Below are 20,906 nucleotides of genomic sequence, written 5' to 3'. Positions count from 1 at the left end.
TCGAAGCGCACGGTGCTGCCGAAGCTGCGCCCGCAGTAGCTTGCAGATGTAGGAGCGGCCGCCGGCGTGCGTGCGCTGGTGCCGGTACAGGTGGGGAGCTGCGGCTGAAGCTCTTGCCGCACTCGGGGCACTGGTAGGGCCGCTCGCCCGTGTGGACGCGCCGGTGACGCTCCCAGTGCGAGCTCCACCAGAAAGCTCTTCCCGCAGTGGGCGCAGTGGAACGGCGCCGCGCTCGCCGCCGGCGGCACCGGCAGCGTTGGAGCAGCCGGCCCCGCTCGCGTTGGCGTAGTCGGCAGTGACAATGTTGGCGTAGTTGGCAGTGTCAACAGCTGGCGTAGTTGGCAGTGTCAACATTGGCGTAGTTGGCAGTGTCAAGCTTGGCGTAGTGGGCAGTGTCAACGTTGGCGTAGTCGGCAACCGCCGCCTCCTCGCCGTGCGCGCGCCGGTGCCGGTGCAGGTTGGAGCTGAGGGTGAATCCCTTGCCGCAGCGCTCGCAGCGGAACGGCGGCGTGGCCGGGGCGGCTGCGGCGGCGCCGGCGCCCGCGTGCGCGCGCTGGTGCCGGTAGAGGTTGGAGCTGACGTTGAAGCTCTTGCCGCAGTGGCGGCAGCGGAAGGGCCGCTCGCCCGTGTGCGTGCGCCGGTGTTTGCCGAAGTGCGAGCGGCAGCTGAAGCTCTTGCCGCACTCGCCGCACTCGTAGCTCTTCTGCAGGACGATGATGCTCTTGAACGGCGGGAAGGAGGCGCCGGATTTGCCGGCGGGCGGCTCCAGCTGCTGCACCACGGTCCAGCGCAGCGTCCCCCGGCCCGCGGCGCCTCTGCGGGGACCCAGCGGGGACGTCGGGTCCAGCTCCAGGATTTCGGGGTCGTCCGATAACGGGGAGGGGTCCAGCTCCAGGATTTCGGTGTCCACTGGTGGTGGGGACGGGTCCAGCTCCAGGATTTCGGGGTCGCCCGACACTGGGGACGGCTCCGGGGTTTCGGGGTCACCCGACGCTGGGGATGGATCCTGCTCCAGGATTTCGGGGTCACCTGACATTGGGGATGGATTCTGCTCCAGGATTTCGGGGTCACCCGACACCGGGGATGGATCCTGCTCCAGGATTTCGGGGTCACCTGGTGGTGGGGATGGATCCCGCTCCAGGATTTCAGGGTCACCTGACACTGGGGGTGGGTCCAGCTCCGGGATTTCAGGGTCACCTGACACTGGGGTTGGATCCAGCTCCGGGGTTTCGGGGTCACCGAGTGGTGGGGATGGATCTGGCTCCAGGATTTCAGGGTCACCTGGTGGTGGGGATGGATCCCGCTCCAGGATTTCAGGGTCACCTGACACTGGGGGTGGGTCCAGCTCCGGGGTTTTGGGGTCTCCCGGTTCTGGGGATGGATCCGGCTCCGGGGTTTCGGGGTCACCGGGTGGTGGGGATGGATCCTGCTCCAGGATTTCAGGGTCTCCCGGTTCTGGGGACGGATCCGGCTCCGGGGTTTCGGGGTCACCCGCTGTTGGGGATGGATCCGGCTCCAGGGTTTCGGGGTCACTCGATGCACCTGGGGGGCCAGAAGGGGGCGGTGGTGGAGTTGGGGGGTCGGTCGCGGTATTGGGGGGTCAATCCCCATTTGGGGGGTCAAGCCCAGTCTGAGGGTTCAATCCCAGTCTGGGGGGTCAATCCCAGTCTGGGGGGTCAATCCCAGTTTGGGGGGTCAATCCCATTCTTGGGAGTGAATTCCAGTTTGGGGGGTCAGTCCCAGTCTGGGGGTTCAATCCCATTCTTGGGGGTCAATCCCAGTTTGGGGGGGGTCAATCCCAGTTGGGGGGGTCGATCCCAGTTTGGGGGTCAGTCCCAGTCTGGGGGTGTCAATCCCAGTTTGGGGGGGTCAATCCCAGTTGGGGGGAGTCGATCCCAGTTTGGGGGTCAGTCCCAGTCTGGGGGGGTCAATCCCAGTTTGGGGGGGGTCAATCTCAATCTTAGGGGTCAATCCCATTCAGGGGGGTCGATCCCATTCTTGGGGGTCGATCCCATTCTTGGGGTCCCCCCAATCACTCACCGTGTGTCATCGGGGGGTTCCCAGCGTCTCCGTCACCCCCCAAATCCACCGTGGGCTCCGGCTCCATCGCGGGGACCCCCTGCAGACCCCCCAGAATCAGCCCCTATGGGCTCTATAGGGGACGCAGGGACCCTCCGACCCCCCCGGGCTCCATAGGGGACAGAGTGACACCCCCAAACCCCCTATTGCATCTATAGGGGATGGAGGAACCCCCCGAGACATAGGGACCCCCCCAGACTCCTATGGGCTCTATAGGAGACAGAGGGACCCCCCCGAGGATATAGGGACCCCCCCAGACTCTTATGGGCCTTATAGGGGACAGAGGGACCCCCCCAGGGATATAGGGAACCCCCAGACTCCTATGGGCTCCATAGGGGACAGAAGGACCCCCCCAACCCCCACATTGGATCTATAGGGAATGGAGGGACCCCCTCTGAGCTCCATAGGGGACAGTGGGGACCCCCCCGCCCCCCATGGGCTCTATAGGGGACAGAGGGGCCCCCCCAGGGATATAGGGAGCCCCCAAACTCTTATGGGCTCTATAGGGGACAGAGGGACCCCCCCGACCCCCCCATTGGATCTATAGGGGATGGAAGGACCCCCATGAGCTCCATAGGGGACAGAGGGGCCCCCCTGCCTCCCATGGGCTCTATAGGGGACAGAGGGGCCCCCCCAGGGATATAGGAACCCCCCTAGACTCCTATGGACTCTATAGGGGACAGAAGGACCCCCCCGACCCCCCCACTGGATCTATAGGGAATGGAAGGACCCCCATGAGCTCCATAGGGGACAGTGGGGACCCCCCCCCGCCCCCCATGGGCTCTATAGGGGACAGAGGGGGCCCCCCAGGGACATAGGAAACCCCCAGACTCCTATGGGCTCTATAGGGGATAGAGGGCCCCCCCTACCCCACTATGGGCTCTATAGGGGACAGAGGGCCCCCCCCCCACCCCACCATGGGCTCTATAGGGGACAGAGGGGCCCCCCCCGCCCCCCATGGGCTCTATAGGGGACAGAGGGGCCCCCCCCGCCCCCCATGGGCTCTATAGGGAACATAGGGACCCCCCCCCGCCCCCCATGGGCTCTATAGGGTCTATAGGGCCCCCCCTCCCCCCGCGCGGGGACAAAGGCGGGCGGGGCCCGGGGGGGGGGGAGGGGCGGGGGGTCCCGATGTGGGTCAATGGGGGGTCAATATGGGGGGGGGGTAATGGGGGGGTCAATGCGGGGGGGTCAATGCGGGGGGGGTCGCCCCGTTACCTTTTGGGGGGGGGGGGGAGGGGACAGCCCGGCGACAAAAGCGGCTCCGGCGGCGACTCGTGGGCGCTCGCGCGTCCCCCCCCCCCCGCTCCCCCTCCCCCACTTCCCCTCCTCCCCCCGTGCATCCCCCCCCTCAATTTCCTGTCCCCCCCCCCCACCTCGCCCCTCCCCCCGCCCCTTCCTGTGCGTCCGGACACACGGAGCCGACGGACAAACAGCCCCTCCCCCCCCCCCCCGCCGCCCCCCCCGCCCCCGATCCGCCCCCCCCGCCCCCAAAAAACCCCCAAATCAACCCAAAATCCACCGCCCCCCCCCCCCCCGCTTCCCGGCGCCTTCGCATCTCCAGGTAACGGGGAGGGGGGGGGGAGGGGCGGGGGGATGGGCCGCACCCACCCCCGAATCGGGAAAATCGGGGTCCCCCCCGCGCCCCCCCCGCCCCTCCCCCCCCCCCCGCTTCCTTTTTGTCCCGTTTTCGCGGCTTTTTCCCCCCGTTTTCAACAAAAATCGCGGGGTTCGCCCCCCCCGGTTCCAACATTTTCCCCCATTTGAAATCCGCCCCCCCCCCGATTTTCCGGGTCCCCCCTTTATTTCCATCCCCCCCCCATTTATTTCCATCCCTTCCCCCATTTATTTCCATCCCCCCCCATTTATTTCTATGTCCCCCCATTTATTTCTATGTCCCCCTTTATTTCCATCCCCCCCGTTTCTTTCCGTCCCCCCCCATTCATGTCAATGTCCCCCCATTCATTCCCATGTCCCCCCATTCATTCCCATGTCTCCCCATTCATTCCCACGCCCCCCCCCACTCATTCCCATGCCCCCCCATTCATTCCTATGTCCCCCCATTCATTCCCATGTCTCCCCATTCATTCCCACGCCCCCCCCATTCATTCCCACGCCCCCCATTCATTCCCCTGCCCCCCATTCATTCCTATGTCCCCCCATTCATTCCCACGCCCCCCCATTCATTTTCCTGTCCCCCCCATTCATTCCCACGCCCCCCCATTCATTCCTATGTCCCCCCCATTCATTCCCACACCCCCCCATTCATTCCCCTGCCCCCCATTTATTCCCACGGCCCCTCATTCATTCCCACGCCCCCCCATTCATTCCTACGCCCCCCCATTCATTCCCACGCCCCCCCATTCATTCCCCTGCCCCCCATTCATTCCTATGCCCCCCCATTCATTCCTATGTCCCCCCATTCATTCCCCTGCCCCCCATTCATTCCCACTCCCCCCATTCATTCCCATGTCCCCCCATTCATTCTCCTGCCCCCCCATTCATTCCTATGTCCCCCCATTCATTCCTATGTCCACCCCATTCATTCCCCTGCCCCCCATTCATTCCTATGTCCCCCCATTCATTCCCACGCCCCCCCATTCATTCCCACAGCCCCCAATTCATTCCTATGCCCACCCATTCATTCCCACGCCCCCCCATTCATTCCTATGTCCCCCCATTCATTCCCCTGCCCCCCATTCATTCCTATGTCCCCCCATTCATTCCCCTGCCCCCCATTCATTCCTATGCCCCCCCATTCATTTCCATGTCCCCCAATTTATTCCCACGCCCCCCCATTAATTTCTATGTCCCCCATTCATTCCCACGCCCCCCCATTCATTCCCACGCCCCCCCATTCATTCCTATGTCCCTCCATTCATTCCCACGCCCCCCCATTCATTCCCCTGCCCCCCCATTCATTCCCACGTCCCCCCATTCATTCCTATGCCCCCCCATTCATTCCCACGCCCCCCCATTCATTTCCATGTCCCCCCATTCATTCCCACGCCCCCCCATTAATTTCTATGTCCCCCATTCATTCCCATGTCCCCCCATTCATTCCCACTCCCCCCATTCATTCCCACGCCCCCCCATTCATTCCCACGCCCCCCCATTCATTCCCATGCCCCCCCCATTCATTTCCCTGCCCCCCCATATTCCCCCCCCCATTTCCCTATATTATAATTTTATGAATTAAGTATTTCCTCACATTCCCCTTTTTTGGGGGGGTTTGAGCCCCAATTGGAGCCCATTGTGTTACAGGACCCGGGGACCCCCCCGAACCCCAAAAGGGGCCGCCCCCCCCCCGCCGAGATGCAGGAGAGCTACGAGAGCGTCATCTCCCTGGGTGAGCTCGTTAGCGGCCCCCAATTGAGCGCCATTAATTACCGCTAATTGGCGGGAGGGTCGGTCACCTCATCACACCCCGGGGGGCATTCCTGGGTCCCTCTGAGCGGTCCTGGGTACCTGGGGCATTCCTGGGTCCCTGGGGCATCCCTGGGTCCCTCTGGGCACTCCTGGGTCCCTCTGAGCGTTCCTGGGTCCCTCTGGGCGTTCCTGGGTCCCTGGGGCACTCCTGGGTCCCTCTGGGCACTCCTGGGTCCCTCTGGGCATCCCTGGGTCCCTGGGGCATCCCTGGGTCCCTCTGGGCACTCCTGGGTCCCTGGGGCATTCCTAGGTCCCTCTGGGCACTCCTGGGTCCCTCTGGGCATCCCTGGGTCCCTGGGGCATCCCTGGGTCCCTCTGGGCACTCCTGGGTCCCTCTGGGCATTCCTGGGTCCCTGGGGCGCATTCCTGGGTCCCTCTGGGCATTCCTGGGTCCCTGGGGCATTCCTGGGTCCCTGGGGCATCCCTGGGTCCCTCTGGGTACTCCTGGGTCCCTCTGGGCATTCCTGGGTCCCTCTGGGCATTCCTGGGTCCCTGGGGCATTCCTGGGTCCCTGGGGCATTCCTGGGTCCCTCTCGCACTCCTGGGTTACTCCTGGGTCCCTTGGGCATTCCTGGGTCCCTGGGGCATTCCTGGGTCCCTCTCGCACTCCTGGGTCCCTCTGGGCATTTCTGGGCCCCTGGGGCATTCCTGGGTCCCTTGGGCATTCCTGGGTCCCTCTGGGCACTCCTGGGTCCCTGGGGCACTCCTGGGTCCGTGGGGGCATTCCCCGGGTCCCTGAGGTGTTTCTGGGTCCCTGGGGGCACTCCTGGGTCCCCTGGGGCATTCCTGGGTCCCTGGGGGCATTCCTGGGTCCCTCTGGGCATTTTTGGGGCGGAAAGCGCTGAATCGGGGCGTTTTTGGGCAGCCGAGGAGATCGCCATCAGCTGGCCGCGCATCACCGCCTTCGCCGAGTCGCACCGCAGGGCGCTGGGCCGCGGTGAGTGGGGACCCCCCGAAACGCAGCCAAAATTGGGGAGATCCGCCCCAAAATGCACCCAAAACCAGCAGATCCGCTCCAAAATGAACCCAAAACTGGGGAGATCCGCCCCAAAATGAACCCAAAACCGGGGAGATCCGCCCCAAAATGAACCCAAAACCGGCACATCCGCCCCAAAACTGGGCAGATCTGCCCCAAAATGAACCCAAAACCAGGAGATCCGCCCCAAAACGTGCCTAAAACTGGGCAGATCCGCCCCAAAACGCACCCAAAACCGGGGAGATCCGCCCCAAAATGCGCCCAAAACTGGGACAGATCTGCCCCAAAATGCACCCAAAACCAGCAGATCCGCCCCAAAACGCACCCAAAACGGGGAGATCCGCCCCAAAATGCGCCCAAAACTGACAGATCTGCCCCAAAATGCACCCAAAACCAGCAGATCCGCCCCAAAACGCACCCAAAACCGGGGAGATCCGCCCCAAAATGCACCCAAAACCAGGAGATTGTCCCCAAAACCCTTGAGGTTGCCCAAAAGCCATGAGATTGTCACCAAAACCATTGAGGTTGGCCCCAAAACCATTGGATTGGCCCCAAAACCCTTGAGGTTGCCCCAAAACTCATGAGATTGTCCCCAAAAGTCATGAGGTTGCCCAAAAGCCCATGAGATTGGCCCCAAAACCCTTGGATTGTCACCAAAACCCTTGAGGTGGCCCCAAAACCATTGGATTGGCCCCAAAAGTCATGAGATTGTCCCCAAAACTCATGAGGTGACCCCAACCCTGTTGGATCGTCCCCAACCCCACTGGATTGTCCCCAAACCCATTGAATCGTCCCCAAAACCCATTGGATTGTCCCCAAAACCCATTGGATTGTCCCCAACTCATTGAATCGTCCCCAACCCATTGGATCGTCCCCAAACCCATTAGATTGCCCCCAAACTCATTGAATCGTCCCCAAAACCCATTGGATCGTCCCCAAACCCATTAGATTGCCCCCAAACTCATTGAATCGTCCCCAAACCCATTGGATCGTCCCCAAACCCATTAGATTGTCCCCAAACCCATTAGATTGTCCCCAAACCCATTGGATTGTCCCCAAACCCATTGGATTGTCCCCAACCCATTGAATTGTCACCAACCCATTGGATTGTCCCCAAACCCATTGGATTGTCCCCAACCCATTGAATTGTCACCAACCCCATTGGATTGTCCCCAAACCCATTGGATTGTCCCCAAACCCATTAGATCGTCCCCAAAACCCCCTGGATCGTCCCCCCCGTGACCCCCCCCCCCCCGTTTTCCGCCGCAGACGCCGCGTTGCCGAGCGACCCCGAGGACGACGCCCCCGCCCCGGCACAACCGGCACAACAACCGGCACAACCGGCACAACCACCGTCCGCGGCGCCGCCCAAACCCACCGGCGCCAAACCCGCCGGCCCCGGTGCGCCGGCGCCCCCGGTTCGCCCCGCGGCGCCGCCGGCGTCCAAAACGCGCCGCCAAATCCGCGCGCCGCGGCTTCCCCAAGTTCCCGGCGCGCGCGGCGCGGTGCCACGACTGCGGCAAAGCGCTGGCGTTCGCCTTCACCAAACGGCGGCGCCGGCAGCGCCGCGCGGCGCCCCGGCGAACACCCCTATAAGTGCCCCCGACTGCCCCAAGACGTTCGGCGCGGGGTCGGCGTTCATCCAGCACCGGCGCGTCCACGGCGCCGCGGCGCCGTGCCAGTGCGGCGTGTGCGGTAAGAGCTTCTCGGGCAGCGCGGCGCTGGTGAAGCACCAAAAGTCGCACCTGGAGGAGAAGCCGTTCAAGTGCGGCGACTGCGGCAAAGGGTTCAACTGGAACTCGCACCTGGAGCGGCACCGGCGCATCCACACCGGCGAGAAGCCGTACGTGTGCCGCGAGTGCGGCAAGAGCTTCAGCTGGAGCTCGCACCTGGAGCGGCACCGGCGCACGCACGGCAACGCCGGCGGCGCCAACGCGGCCGCGTGCCGGTGCGCCCAGTGCCCCAAAAAGGGCCCGGAGCGCGGCGATGTGTCGGCAAAGAGCGCGTTGGGGAAGAAGAAGGCGGCCAATGGGCCAATGGGGAAGCCGTGCCAGTGCCGCGGTGTCTTGGCCAAGAGCGCGGTGTTGGCCAATGACATGGCCAATGAGTCGATGATGACCAATGAGCCAATGGGGAGACTGTGCGAGTGTGGCAAGACGTTCACCAAGAGCGCGGTGTTGGCCAATGAGATGACCAATGAGCTAATGGCACCCCAATGAGCCAATGGGGAGACTGTGCGAGTGTGGCAAGACGTTCACCAAGAGCGCGGCGTTGGCCAACGAGATGGCCAATGAGTCAATGATGCCCAATGAGCCAATGGGGAGACAATGTGAGTGCCGCAGTGTCTTGGCCAAGAGCGCAGGATTGGCCAACGAGACGCCCAACAAGCCAATGGGGAAGCCGTGCGATTGCGGCGTCTTGGCCAAGAGCGCGGCGTTGGCCAATGAGACGTCCAATGAGTCAATGACACCCAACGAGCCAATGGGGAGACTGTGCGAGTGTGGCAGGATGTTCACCAAGAGCGCGGCGTTGGCCAACGAGACGCCCAATGAGCCGATGACACCCAACGAGCCAATGGGGAAGCCGTGTGAGTGCGCCATCTTGGCCAAGAGCGCGGCGTTGGCCAATGAGATGCCCAATGAGTCAATGACACCCAACGAGCCAATGGGGAGACCCTGCGAGTGCGGCGGGACGTTCACCAAGAGCGCGGCGTTGGCCAACAAGACGCCCAACGAGCCAATGGGGAGACCCTGCGAGTGCGGCGAGACGTTCGCCAAGAGCGCGGCGTTGGCCAACGAGACGCCCAATGAGTCAATGACACCCAACGAGCCAATGGGGAGACTGTGCGAGTGTGGCAAGACGTTCGCCAAGAGCGCGGCGTTGGCCAACGAGACGCCCGACGAGTCGACGATGCCAAACGACGCGAGCGCGGCGCCGTCCGAGCGCGGCGCCGCGTTGGCCAAGAAGGCGCCGGCGGGCGAGGCGTCGTCGAAGCCGTACGAGTGCGGCGAGTGCGGCAAGAGCTTCTCGTGGAGCTCCCACCTGGACCGGCACCGGCGCATCCACGCCGGGGAGAAGCCGTTCGGCTGCGGCGACTGCGGCAAGAGCTTCTCGCAGAGCTCGCACCTGGAGCGGCACCGGCGCGTCCACGCGGAGCGGCCGGCGGCGTGCGGGGGCTGCGGCGGCTGCGGGCGCTGGGCGCGGGGGGAGGGCGGCGGGCGGCGCGGCGGCGCCGTGAAGCACCGCGCGACGCAGACCGGGGACGGGCCGTACGCGTGCGGCGAGTGCGGCAAGAGCTTCGGGCGCAGCGCGGCGCTGGCCAAGCACCGGCGCGTGCACAGCGGCGAGAAGCCGTTCGCCTGCGGGGACTGCGGCAAGAGCTTCGGCGTGCGCTCCAACCTGGTGAAGCACCAGCGCACGCACCTGGGCGAGAAGCCGTACAAGTGCGGCGACTGCGGCAAAGGCTTCATCCAGAAGTCCGACCTCACCAAGCACCGGCGCATGCACACGGGCGAGAAGCCGTACCGCTGCGGCGACTGCGGCAAGTGCTTCAGCGTGTCGTCCAACCTCATCAAGCACCAGCGCATCCACCTGGGCGAGAAGCCGTACCGCTGCGGCGAGTGCGGCAAGAGCTTCATCCAGCGCTCGGAACTCACCATCCACCAGCGCGTGCACACGGGCGAGAAGCCGTACCGCTGCGGGCACTGCGGCAAGAGCTTCAGCCGCAGCTCCCACCTCAACCGGCACCACCGCACCCACGGCGGCGCCGCCGCCGCGCCGGGAAAGGCCGAGGGCGCCGGAGCCGGCCCCGCCCCCTTGGCGCCGCTGGGGGGGCCCCCCGGCCAATCGCTGGCCCCGCTGGGGGCGGGGGCGGCGCTGGAGCTGCCCTGGCCCCTCCCCTTCCCCGCGCGGCCCCTCCCCCCGGGGCCGTTACCGCCGCTCGGCAACTGAGCGGGAACGGGCGCGGGGGAGGGGCTTGGAGCGCTGGCCACGCCCCCTGGGCCATCGGCCAATGGGCGTCGAGCTCACGCAGCCAATTGGAGTTCACCCCGAGACCCAACGGGGTTGATGTCAAAGACCCAACTGGGGTTCATATCAAGACCCATCGTTGGGTCTTCCCGCCTCCTTGGGTAATTAGCGACCTTGTTAATTAGGGCATGGAGATGTCACACTCATTCGGTGGCTCCGCCCTCATCCCGCCCTCCCCAGGCCCTCAGCCAATGGGCATCGAGCTCACGCAGCCAACCAGAGTCAACCATGAAGACCCAATGGGGTTGGGGTCAAAGACCCAACTGGGGTTGGGTTCAAAGACCCATTGTTGGGTCTTCCCACCTCGTTGGGTAATTAATGACCTTGTTAATTAGGGGAGGGGCCAATCTCGCTAATTAGGGGGTGGGGAGGTTCCCCTCTTGGCTCCGCCCCCCTCCCGGTCTCCCCGGCCCCTCCCCCAACTGGTTTTGACCCCAAAGACCCAACTGGAGTTGGTGTCAAAGACCCATCGTTGGCTCTTCCCACCTCGTTGGGTAATTAACGACCTTGTTAATTAGGGGCGGGGCCGATCTCGCTAATTAGGGCGGGAAGCCCCCCCCGGCGCCGTCTCCGCGTCCTCCGGAACTCGCCGAATTCCAAGTTTTCCCCCCAAAATTAAGGCTGAAAATGTTGGTTTTTGGTCAGTGATTAAAAAACGGTAAAAAAGGAGAAAATGGCCGTTGGGAAATGGGTCAAAATGGCCCAAATTGGGGCTTTTTCGGCTGGAAAACGGGCAGAATCGCGGCGGAAAAGCCAAAAATGGGTCGGAAATAGCGGGGGAGGGGAAAAAAAAGGGGAAAAAACCGGCGAAATAGGGAAAAAATGGGGAAAATCTAAAAAATGTTGAAATTTGGTTCGAAAATTCGCAAGAAAAAGTTGAGGAAAAAACGTGAAAATGAAGCTGGAAATTTGGTGCTAAAAACGGAGAAATTGGGGGAAATTTGGGGACGCGTTTTGGGGGGAAACGGCGGAAAATGCCCCGAATGGCCCAAACGGGGCGGATTTGGGGTTTTTTTGGGGTGTTTTCGTGGGTTTTGGGGACTTTGGAGCAGAAATAAAGCGGCGCTGGGTCCCACTCCCCATTTCCTCCTCGTTTTTGGGTCAAAATCGCAGGTTTGAGGGTTTTTCCCCCATTTTTTGATGCTTCCGGGGGGGGATTTTTCACAAACCCCCAAATTCGGGCTTTTCGGGGAAATTTCGCAGTGGGAAACACCCAAAATTGGGATTTTGGGGGAAAACAACGAGTTACAAAGCCCTAAAATGGATGTTTTTGTGAAAACGCCCAATTACAAAGCCCTAAATTGGGGGTTTTTTTTAAAGGGAAAACGGGCGGCTCCGCCATCTTGAATCCGCCATCTTGGATCCGCCATCTTGGATCGGCCATCTTGGATCCGCCATCTTGAATCAGCCATCTTGATCCTCCATCTCCCCTTCACTTCCGGTTGCCACTCGAGCCGCTTTAACGCGACACCGGAAGGGGCGTGGTCAAGCGAAAAGGGACCGGAAGTGCCTATTTCATGGCTTCCTATTGGTCCCACAACATGCCCCGCCCCCAGCCCTTAGTGCCTCATTAAGGACTCATTAATAGCCAATCCCAGCCATTTTTATTCCCGGCGCCGTTTTTGGGGCGATTCCGGGCGGTTTTGTACAAATCCGGGGCCGCCTCGAACCAGCGGGTTCTCATCACGGCCCCTCCCCCCCCCAGTTAACACCCTCCCCCTAATTAGCGCAACCGGGCTCGTTTGGCCGGAAACGGGGGCGACGGAGTCCCGGTTGATGCAGCTTCGTTAACGGCGTCAATTAGCGCCCCCAGGTTTGGGGGAAACACCCCAAAAAGCCCCAAGTTTGGGGACCCCCCCGTAGTTTGTCCAATGAACAGCTCCCGGGGTCCCGGGGGGCGAATTTGGGGGCTCGGGGGGTGGGTTTGGGGTCAGAAGGTGGGTTGGGGTCCAGGTGACGCCGCGGTGGTGCCGGAGCCGGTTGGGGGTTCAGAAGGTTGTTTTGGGGTTCAGAGGTTGACGCTGCGGTGGTGATGGAGCCGTTTGGGGGTTCATAGACTGATGCCGCGGTGGCGCCGTAGCCGGTTGGGGGTTCAGAAGATTGTTTTGGGGTTCATAGGTTGACGCTGTGGTGGTGCCGGAGCCGTTTGGGGTTCAGAAGGTTGTTTTGGGGTTCAGAGGTTGACGCTGCGGTGGTGCTGGAGCCGTTTTGGGGGTTCAGAAGGTGGTTCTTTGGGGCTCAGAGGCTGACGCTGCGGTGGTGCCGGAGCCGTTTGGGGGTTCAGAAGGTGGTTCTTTGGGGCTCAGAGGCCGTTTTGGGGGTCACAGGCTGACACCGCGGTGGTGCCGGAGCCGTTTGGGGGTTCACTAGGTTGACACCATGGTGGCGCCGGAGCCGTTTTGGGGGTTCAGAAGGTGGTTCTTTGGGGCTCAGAGGCCGTTTTGGGGGTCAGAGGCTGACGCTGTGGTGGTGCCGGGAGCCGTTTGGGGGTTCAGAAGGTGGTTCTTCGGGGGTCAGAGGCTGACGCTGCGGTGGTGCCGGAGCCGTTTGGGGGTTCAGAAGGTGGTTCTTCGGGGGTCAGAGGCTGATGCTGCGGTGGTGCCGGAGCCGTTTGGGGGTTCAGAAGGTGGTTCTTCGGGGGTCAGAGGCTGACGCTGCGGTGGTGCCGGAGCGCCCCTCCGCGGTGCGGGCGCTGCCCCGGCGCGTGGTCGCGGGCGCTGTCCAGGCTGGCAGCGTCGCCGAAGGCCGCCAGGTGCTCCACCGAGTCGCTCTTCTGCAGGTCGGAGGCGATGGTGCGCAGGCTCAGCAGCGAGGCCGCGTCGCCGGGGTCGGGGGGCGTCGCGGTGGCCGGAGGGGTCGCCGGCGGGGGCGCCGGGGCCGGGGGGGGCGCCGGGGCCGCTCTCGGCGCCCACGGGGGCCGCGCGGAGGCGCCGGCGCGCGTGGATCTGCTCGCTGATCTGCTCCAGGTTGCGCAGCGCCACCGAGTAGCGCGTCTTGGCCTGAGACACCAGCCGCTCCAGCGATGTCACCCGCGACTTGTGCTCCTGGGACGCCGGGGGACACCGGGGGGACACAACGGGGACAGGGACACGACGGGGACACCATGGGGACACAGAACAGGACACAATGGGGACACAATGGGGACACCATGGGGACACCATGGGGACAGGGACACAACGGGGACACCATGGGGACACCATGGGGACACAGAACAGGGACACAATGGGGACACCATGGGGACACAGAACAGGGACACAATGGGGACACCATGGGGACACCATGGGGACAGGGACACAACGGGGACACCATGGGGACAGGGACACAACGGGGACACCATGGGGACACAGAACAGGGACACAATGGGGGACATCATGGGGACAGGGACACAATGGGGACACCATGGGGACACAGAACAGGGACACAATGGGGACACCATGGGGACAGGGACACAACGGGGACACCATGGGGACACCATGGGGACACAGAACAGGGACACAATGGGGACACCATGGGGACATAACGGGGACAGGGACACAATGGGGACACCATGGGGACACAACAGGGACAAGGACACCATGGGGACACCATGGGGACATAACGGGGACAGGGACACAACAGGGACACCATGGGGACACCATGGGGACACAACGGGGACAGGGACACAACGGGGACATAATGGGGGACACAATGGGGACACAATGGGGACACAACGGGGACAGGGACACCATGGGGACACCATGGGACAGGGATACAATAGGGGACACAATAGGGACAGGGACACAATGGGGACACCATGGGGACACGATGGGCACAGGGACACAATGGGGACAGAGACACCATGGGGACACAACAGGGACAGGGACACAATGGGGACACCATGGGGACACAACAGGGACACCATGGTGACACAACAGGGACACCATGGGGACACCATGGGGACATAACGGGGTCAGGGACACCATGGGGACACCATGGGACAGGGATACAATGGGGACACAATAGGGACAGGGACACAATGGGGACACCATGGGGACACGACGGGCACAGGGACACAATGGGGACAGGGACACCATGGGGACACAACAGGGACAGGGACACAATGGGGACACAACGGGGACACAATGGGGACAGGGACACAATGGGGACACAACAGGGACACAACGGGGACACAACAGGGACAAGAACACAATGGGGACATCATGGGGACACCAGGGGGACCAGGACACCATGGGGACACAACAGGGACGGGGACACAATGGGGACACCATGGGGACACAGAACAGGGACACAATGGGGACACAAAGAGACACAACGGGGACACAAAGTGAGGGGAAAGGGGAGAAAAATGAGGAGAAAACCCAAAAAAGAAGAGAAAAGTGAGGAGAAAACCCCAAAATGAGGGGTGACCCCCCAAATGCGGGTGATCCCCCAAATGAGGGTGACCCCCCTGTTCCCGCCATTTTCCCTCCTTGCAGCCCCACAGGTGGCGCCGCCATTTTCCCCCCCAAACCCCCATATTTCCCCCCAAACCCCCATATTTCCCCCTCCAAACCCCCCATTCCCCTCCTATTCCCCCCCAAACCCCCCATTTCCCCCCAAACGAGGGTGACCCCCCTGTTCCCGCCATTTTCCCTCCCTGCAGCCCCACAGGTGGCGCCGCCATTTTCCCCCCCAAACCCCCATATTCCCCCCCAAACCCCCATATGTCCCCCCCAAACCCCCCATTTCCCCCCCAAACGAGGGGTGACCCCCCTGTACCCGCCATTTTCCCCCCCATTTCCCCCCCAAACGAGGGTGACCCCCCCATTCCCGCCATTTTCCCTCCTTGCAGCCCCACAGGTGGTGCCGCCATTTTCCCCCCCAAACCCCCATATTCCCCCCCCAACCCCCATATTTCCCCCCCAAACCCCCCCATTTCCCCCCAAACGAGGGGAGACCCCCCCAAATGAGAGGTAACCCCCCTTTACCCGCCATTTTCCCCCCCATTTCCCCCCGAAACGAGGGTGACCTCCCTGTTCCCGCCATTTTCCCTCCCTGCAGCCCCACAGGTGGCGCCGCCATTTTCCCCCCCAAACCCCCATATTCCCCCCCAAACCCCCATATGTCCCCCCCAAACCCCCCCATTTCCCCCCCAAACGAGGGGTGACCCCCCTGTACCCGCCATTTTCCCCCCATTTTCCCCCCAAACAAGGGTGACCTCCCTGTTCCCGCCATTTTCCCTCCTGCAGCCCCACAGGTGGCGCCGCCATTTTCCCCCCCACACCCCCATATTCCCCCCCCAAACCCCCCTATTTCCCCCCAAACCCCCATATTTCCCCCCCGACCCCCCTATTTACTCCCCTAAACCCCCCATAACCCCCCATTCCCTCCCAAATCCCCCATTTCCCCCCCCAAACAAGGGTGACCCCCCCGTTCCCGCCATTTTCCCTCCTTGCAGCCCCACAGGTGGCGCCGCCATTTTCCCCCCCAAACCCCCATATTCCCCCCCTAAACCCCCATATTTCCCCCTCAGACACCCCCATTACCCCCCAAGCCCCCCATTCCCTCCCAAACCCCCCATTTTCCCCCCAAACGAGGGTGACCCCCTGTTCCCGCCATTTTCCCTCCTGCAGCCCCACAGGTGGCGCCGCCATTTTCCCCCCCAAACCCCCATATTCCCCCCCCAAACCCCCCTATTTCCCCCCCAAACCCCCATATTTCCCCCCCGAGCACCCCCCTATTTACTCCCCTAAACCCCCCATAACCCCCCATTCCCTCCCAAATCCCCCATTTCCCCCCCCAAACAAGGGTGACCCCCCCGTTCCCGTCATTTTCCCTCCCTGCAGCCCCACAGGTGGCGCCGCCATTTTCCCCCCCAAACCCCCATATTCCCCCCCTAAACCCCCATATTTCCCCCCCAGACACCCCCATTACCCCCCAAGCCCCCCATTCCCTCCAAACCCCCCATTTCCCCCCCAAACGAGGGTGACCCCCCCGTTCCCGCCATTTTCCCTCCCTGCAGCCCCACAGGTGGCGCCGCCATTTTCCCCCCCACACCCCCATATTCCCCCCCCAAACCCCCCTATTTCCCCCCCAAACCCCCATATTTTCCCCCCGGGCACCTCGAGGACGTGTCCGAGCTGCGCCTTGAGCTCGAAGTAGGGCTTGCTCTTGAGGATGGCGCGGCGCAGCGCCTTGTGCAGCGCCTGCACGCGCGCCTCGGCCTCCTGGCAGCGCCGCGTGGCGCGCTGGTGCTCCCGCTCGCTGCGCGCCCGCTCCTCCTCCGCCTCGTTCACCTGCCGCCACGACAAAACGCCGTCGAATTGGGGTGGGGGGGCGGCCAAGGGGGGGGGAAAGGGGGCGGGGGGGGGGGGTTGGGGACAGGGGGATGGGGGGGGGTGGGAGGGGTGGGGGGGACAAGATGGCGGCGGGAGGGGGTGGACAAGATGGTGGTGGGTGGTGCCTCAAAATGGCGCCAGAATGGCCTCAACACACAAAATGGCGGCACAAAAATCGCCTCAAAACACAAAATGGCACCAGAATCACCTCAATACACAAAATGGCGCCTGGTTTGCTTCAAGATACAAGATGGCGGCGGGGGTGCCTCAAAATGGCGGCAGGTGACGCCTCAAAATGGCAGCAGGGGGTGACACAAAATGGTGGAGGGGGAACGCAAAATGGTGGAGGGGGGGACGCAAAATGGCGGCAGAATCGCCTCAGTACACAAAATGGCGGCAGAATCGCTTCAGTACACAAAATGGCGGCAGGGGGTGACTCAAGATGGCGGCGGGGGGGAGGGGACAATATGGTGGAGGGGGGGACGCAAAATGGCGGCAGAATCGCCTCAGTACACAAAATGGCGCCAGAATTGCTTCAGTACACAAAATGGCGGCAGGGGTAGCTCAAAATGGTGGAGGGGGGTGACTCAAGATGGCGGAGGGGGTGACACAAAATGGCGGCGGGGGGCGCCTCAAAATGCTGCCAGAATCACCTCAAAACACAAAATGGCGCCGGGTTTCCCTCAAGACACAAAATGGTGGAGGGGGGGATGCAAAATGGTGGAGGGGGAATGTAAAATGGCGCCAGAATTGCCTCAGTACACAAAATGGCGGCAGAATCGCCTCAAAACACAAAATGGCACCAGAATCGCCTCAAAACACAAAATGGCGCCAGAATCACCTCAAAACACAAAATGGCGCCGGGTTTGCCTCAAGACTCAAAATGGCGGCAGGGGGTGACACAAAATGTGGAGGGGGGGGCGCAAAATGGCGGCAGAATCGCCTCAGTACACAAAATGGCGGCAGAATCGCTTCAGTACACAAAATGGCGGCGGGGGTGACTCAAAATGGCGGAGGGGGTGACACAAAATGGTGGAGGGAGGGACGCAAAATGGCGGTGGGGGGTGACGCAAAATGGTGGAGGGAGTGACACAAAATGGGTGACACAAAATGGCGGCGGGGGGTGCATCAAAATGGCGCCAGAATTGCCTCAATACACAAAATGGTGCCCGGTTTGCTTCAAGACACAAAATGGCAGCGGGGGCGCCACAAAATGGTGGAGGGGGTGACGCAAAATGGCGGCAGGGGGGACGCAAAATGGTGGAGGGGGGTGACGCAAAATGGCGGCGGGGGGTGACTCAAGATGGCGGCGGGGGGCACCTCAAAATGGCACCAGAATCGCCTCAAGACACAAAATGGCGCCAGAATCGCCTCAATACACAAAATGGCGGCAGAATCGCCTCAATACACAAAATGGCGCCGGGTTTGCTTCAAGACACAAGATGGCGGCAGGGGGTGACACAAAATGGTGGAGGGGGGGACACAAAATGGTGGCAGAATCGCCTCAGTACACAAAATGGCGCCGGGTTTGCCTCAAGACACAAGATGGCAGTGGAGGTGACACAAAATGGCGGCGGGGGTGACGCAAAATGGCGGCAGGGGGCGACACAAAATGGCGGCGGGGGTGACTCAAAATGGCGGAGGGGGGGGACGCAAAATGGCACCAGAATTGCCTCAATACACAAAATGGCGCCAGGTTTGCCTCAAGACGCAAAATGGTGGCGGGAGTGACACAAAATGGTGGCAGGGGGTGACTCAAAATGGCAGCAGGGGTGACGCAAAATGGTGGAGGGGGGGGACGCAAAATGGCGGCAGAATTGCCTCAAAATGGCGGTAGGGGTGACGCAAAATGGCACCAGAATCGCCTCAAGACACAAAATGGCGGCAGAATCGCCTCAAGACACAAAATGGCGGCAGAATCGCCTCAAGACACAAAATGGCGGCAGAATCGCCTCAAGACACAAAATGGCGGCAGAATCGCCTAAATACACAAAATGGCGGCAGAATCGCCTCAAGACACAAAATGGCGGCAGAATCGCCTCAAGACACAAATGGCGCCAGAATCACCTCAAGACACAAAATGGCGGCAGAATCGCCTCAAAACAGAAAATGGCGGCAGAATCACCTCAATACACAAAATGGCGGCAGAATCGCCTCAAGACACAAAATGGCGCCAGAATCGCCTCAATACACAAAATGGCACCAGAATCGCCTCAATACACAAAATGGCGGCAGAATCACCTCAAGACACAAAATGGCGGCAGAATCGCCTCAATACACAAAATGGCGGCAGAATCACCTCAAGACACAAAATGGCGCCAGAATCGCCTCAATACACAAAATGGCACCAGAATCGCCTCAAGACACAAAATGGCGCCAGAATCGCCTCAATACACAAAATGGCGCCAGAATTGCATCAAGACACAAAATGGCACCAGAATCGCCTCAAGACACAAAATGGCGCCAGAATTGCATCAATACACAAAATGGCGGCAGAATCACCTCAAGACACAAAATGGCGGCAGAATCACCTCAAGACACAAAATGGCGGCAGAATTGCCTCAATACACAAAATGGCGGCAGAATCGCCTCAATACGCAAAATGGCGCCAGAATCACCTCAGAGTTCCAAATGGCGGCGGGGGTCCATAGGGGTTCAATGGGGGTTCAATGGGGGTCCATAGGGGTTCCGTAGGGGTCCATGGGGGGTCCATAGGGATCAATGGGGGTTCAATGGGGGTCCATAGGGGTCCATAGGGGTTCAATGGGGGTCCATAGGGGTCCATAGGGGTTCCGTAGGGGTCCATGGGGGGTCCATAGGGGATCAATGGGGGTTCAATGGGGGGTGCATGGGGGATCAATGGAGGTTCCATGGGGGTTCAATGGGGGGTTCAATGGGGGTTCCATAGGCGTTCAATGGGGGTTCAATGGGGGTTCTGTAGGGTTCCATAGGGGGTCCATAGGGGGTCCACAGAGGGTCCATAGGGTTCCATAGGGGTTCAATGGGGGTTCTATAGGGTTCCATGGGGGTCCATGAGGGTTCCATAGGGGGTCCCTAGGGGATCCATAGGGTTCCATAGGGATCCATAGGGGTTCAATGGGGGTTCAATAGGGGGTTCAATGAGGGTTCCATAGGGGTTCAATGGGCGTCCATAGGGGTTCAATGGGGGTCACAGGGGTTCAATGGGGGTCCAGAGAGGTCCATAGGGGTTCAATGGGGGTCTAATAAGGGTTCAATAGGGGTTCAATGAGGGTTCCATAGGGATTCAATGGGGGGGTCCATAGGGGTTCAATGGGGGTCCATAGGGGTTCAATGGGGGTTCTATAGGGTTCCATGGGGGTCAATGGGGGTTCAATGGGGGTCCATAAGGGGTTCAATGGGGGTCCATAGGGGTCCATAGGGGTTCAATGGGGGTCCATAGGGGTTCAATGGGGGTCCATAGGGGTCCATAGGGGTTCAATGGGGGTCCATAGGGTTCCATAGGAGTTCAATGGGTGCTCAATGGGGTCCATAGGGGTTCAATGGGGGTCCATAGGGGTCCATAGGGGTTCAATGGGGGTCCATAGGGGGTCCATGGGGTTCCATAGGGGTTCAATGGGGGTCCATAGGGGTTCAATGGGGGTCCATAGGGGGTCCATGGGGTTCCATAGGGTTCAATGGGGGTCCATAGGGGGTTCAATGGGGTTCCATAGGGGTCCATAGGTTGCAGCGGCACCTTGGCCGTGGCGTGGTTGAGCAGCTCCTGCCAGGTGGGGTCCAGGCGTTCTGCCGGCCAGCACGCCCTGCTCGGCCACCGCCACCATCTCCCGCGCCGCGCCGTGCGTGCCCACCGCGCGCTCGAACCGCAGCGCCGCCAGCTGCGTCTCCTGCTGCGCCTGCAATGAGCCAAATCCGCCCAAAATCAGCCCAAAATCGGCAAAAATCGGCCAAAATCGACAAAAATCGACCCAAAATCACCCCAAAATCATCCCCAAATCATCCCCAAATCATCCCAAAATCAACCCAAAATCATCCCCAAATCACCCCAGACCGCGCGCTGCGTCTCCTGCTGCGCCTGCAATGAGCCAAAACCGCCA

The 20,906-nt window shown here is 61.7% G+C and overlaps 1 protein-coding gene across 1 annotated transcript; it reads right to left on the bottom strand.

Annotated features, from left to right (window-relative positions):
* Positions 1-12,134: 12,134 nt before the first annotated feature.
* On the bottom strand, positions 12,135-20,705 carry LOC308052378 (SH3 domain-binding protein 5-like; the record flags this gene model as incomplete). The annotated part of the gene is given in 5 exon segments (XM_080364458.1): positions 12,135-13,338; positions 13,340-13,557; positions 16,615-16,788; positions 20,546-20,594; positions 20,596-20,705. Coding segments are annotated over 5 exon segments (735 nt in total), but the record flags the coding sequence as incomplete, so codon positions are not given.
* Positions 20,706-20,906: the final 201 nt, after the last annotated feature.

The sequence above is a fragment of the Nesoenas mayeri genome, assembly GCF_963082525.1.
Source record: "Nesoenas mayeri genome assembly, contig: SCAFFOLD_101, whole genome shotgun sequence".
Lineage (NCBI taxonomy): Eukaryota > Metazoa > Chordata > Aves > Columbiformes > Columbidae > Nesoenas > Nesoenas mayeri.
This window is presented reverse-complemented; position numbering and strand designations above follow the sequence as displayed.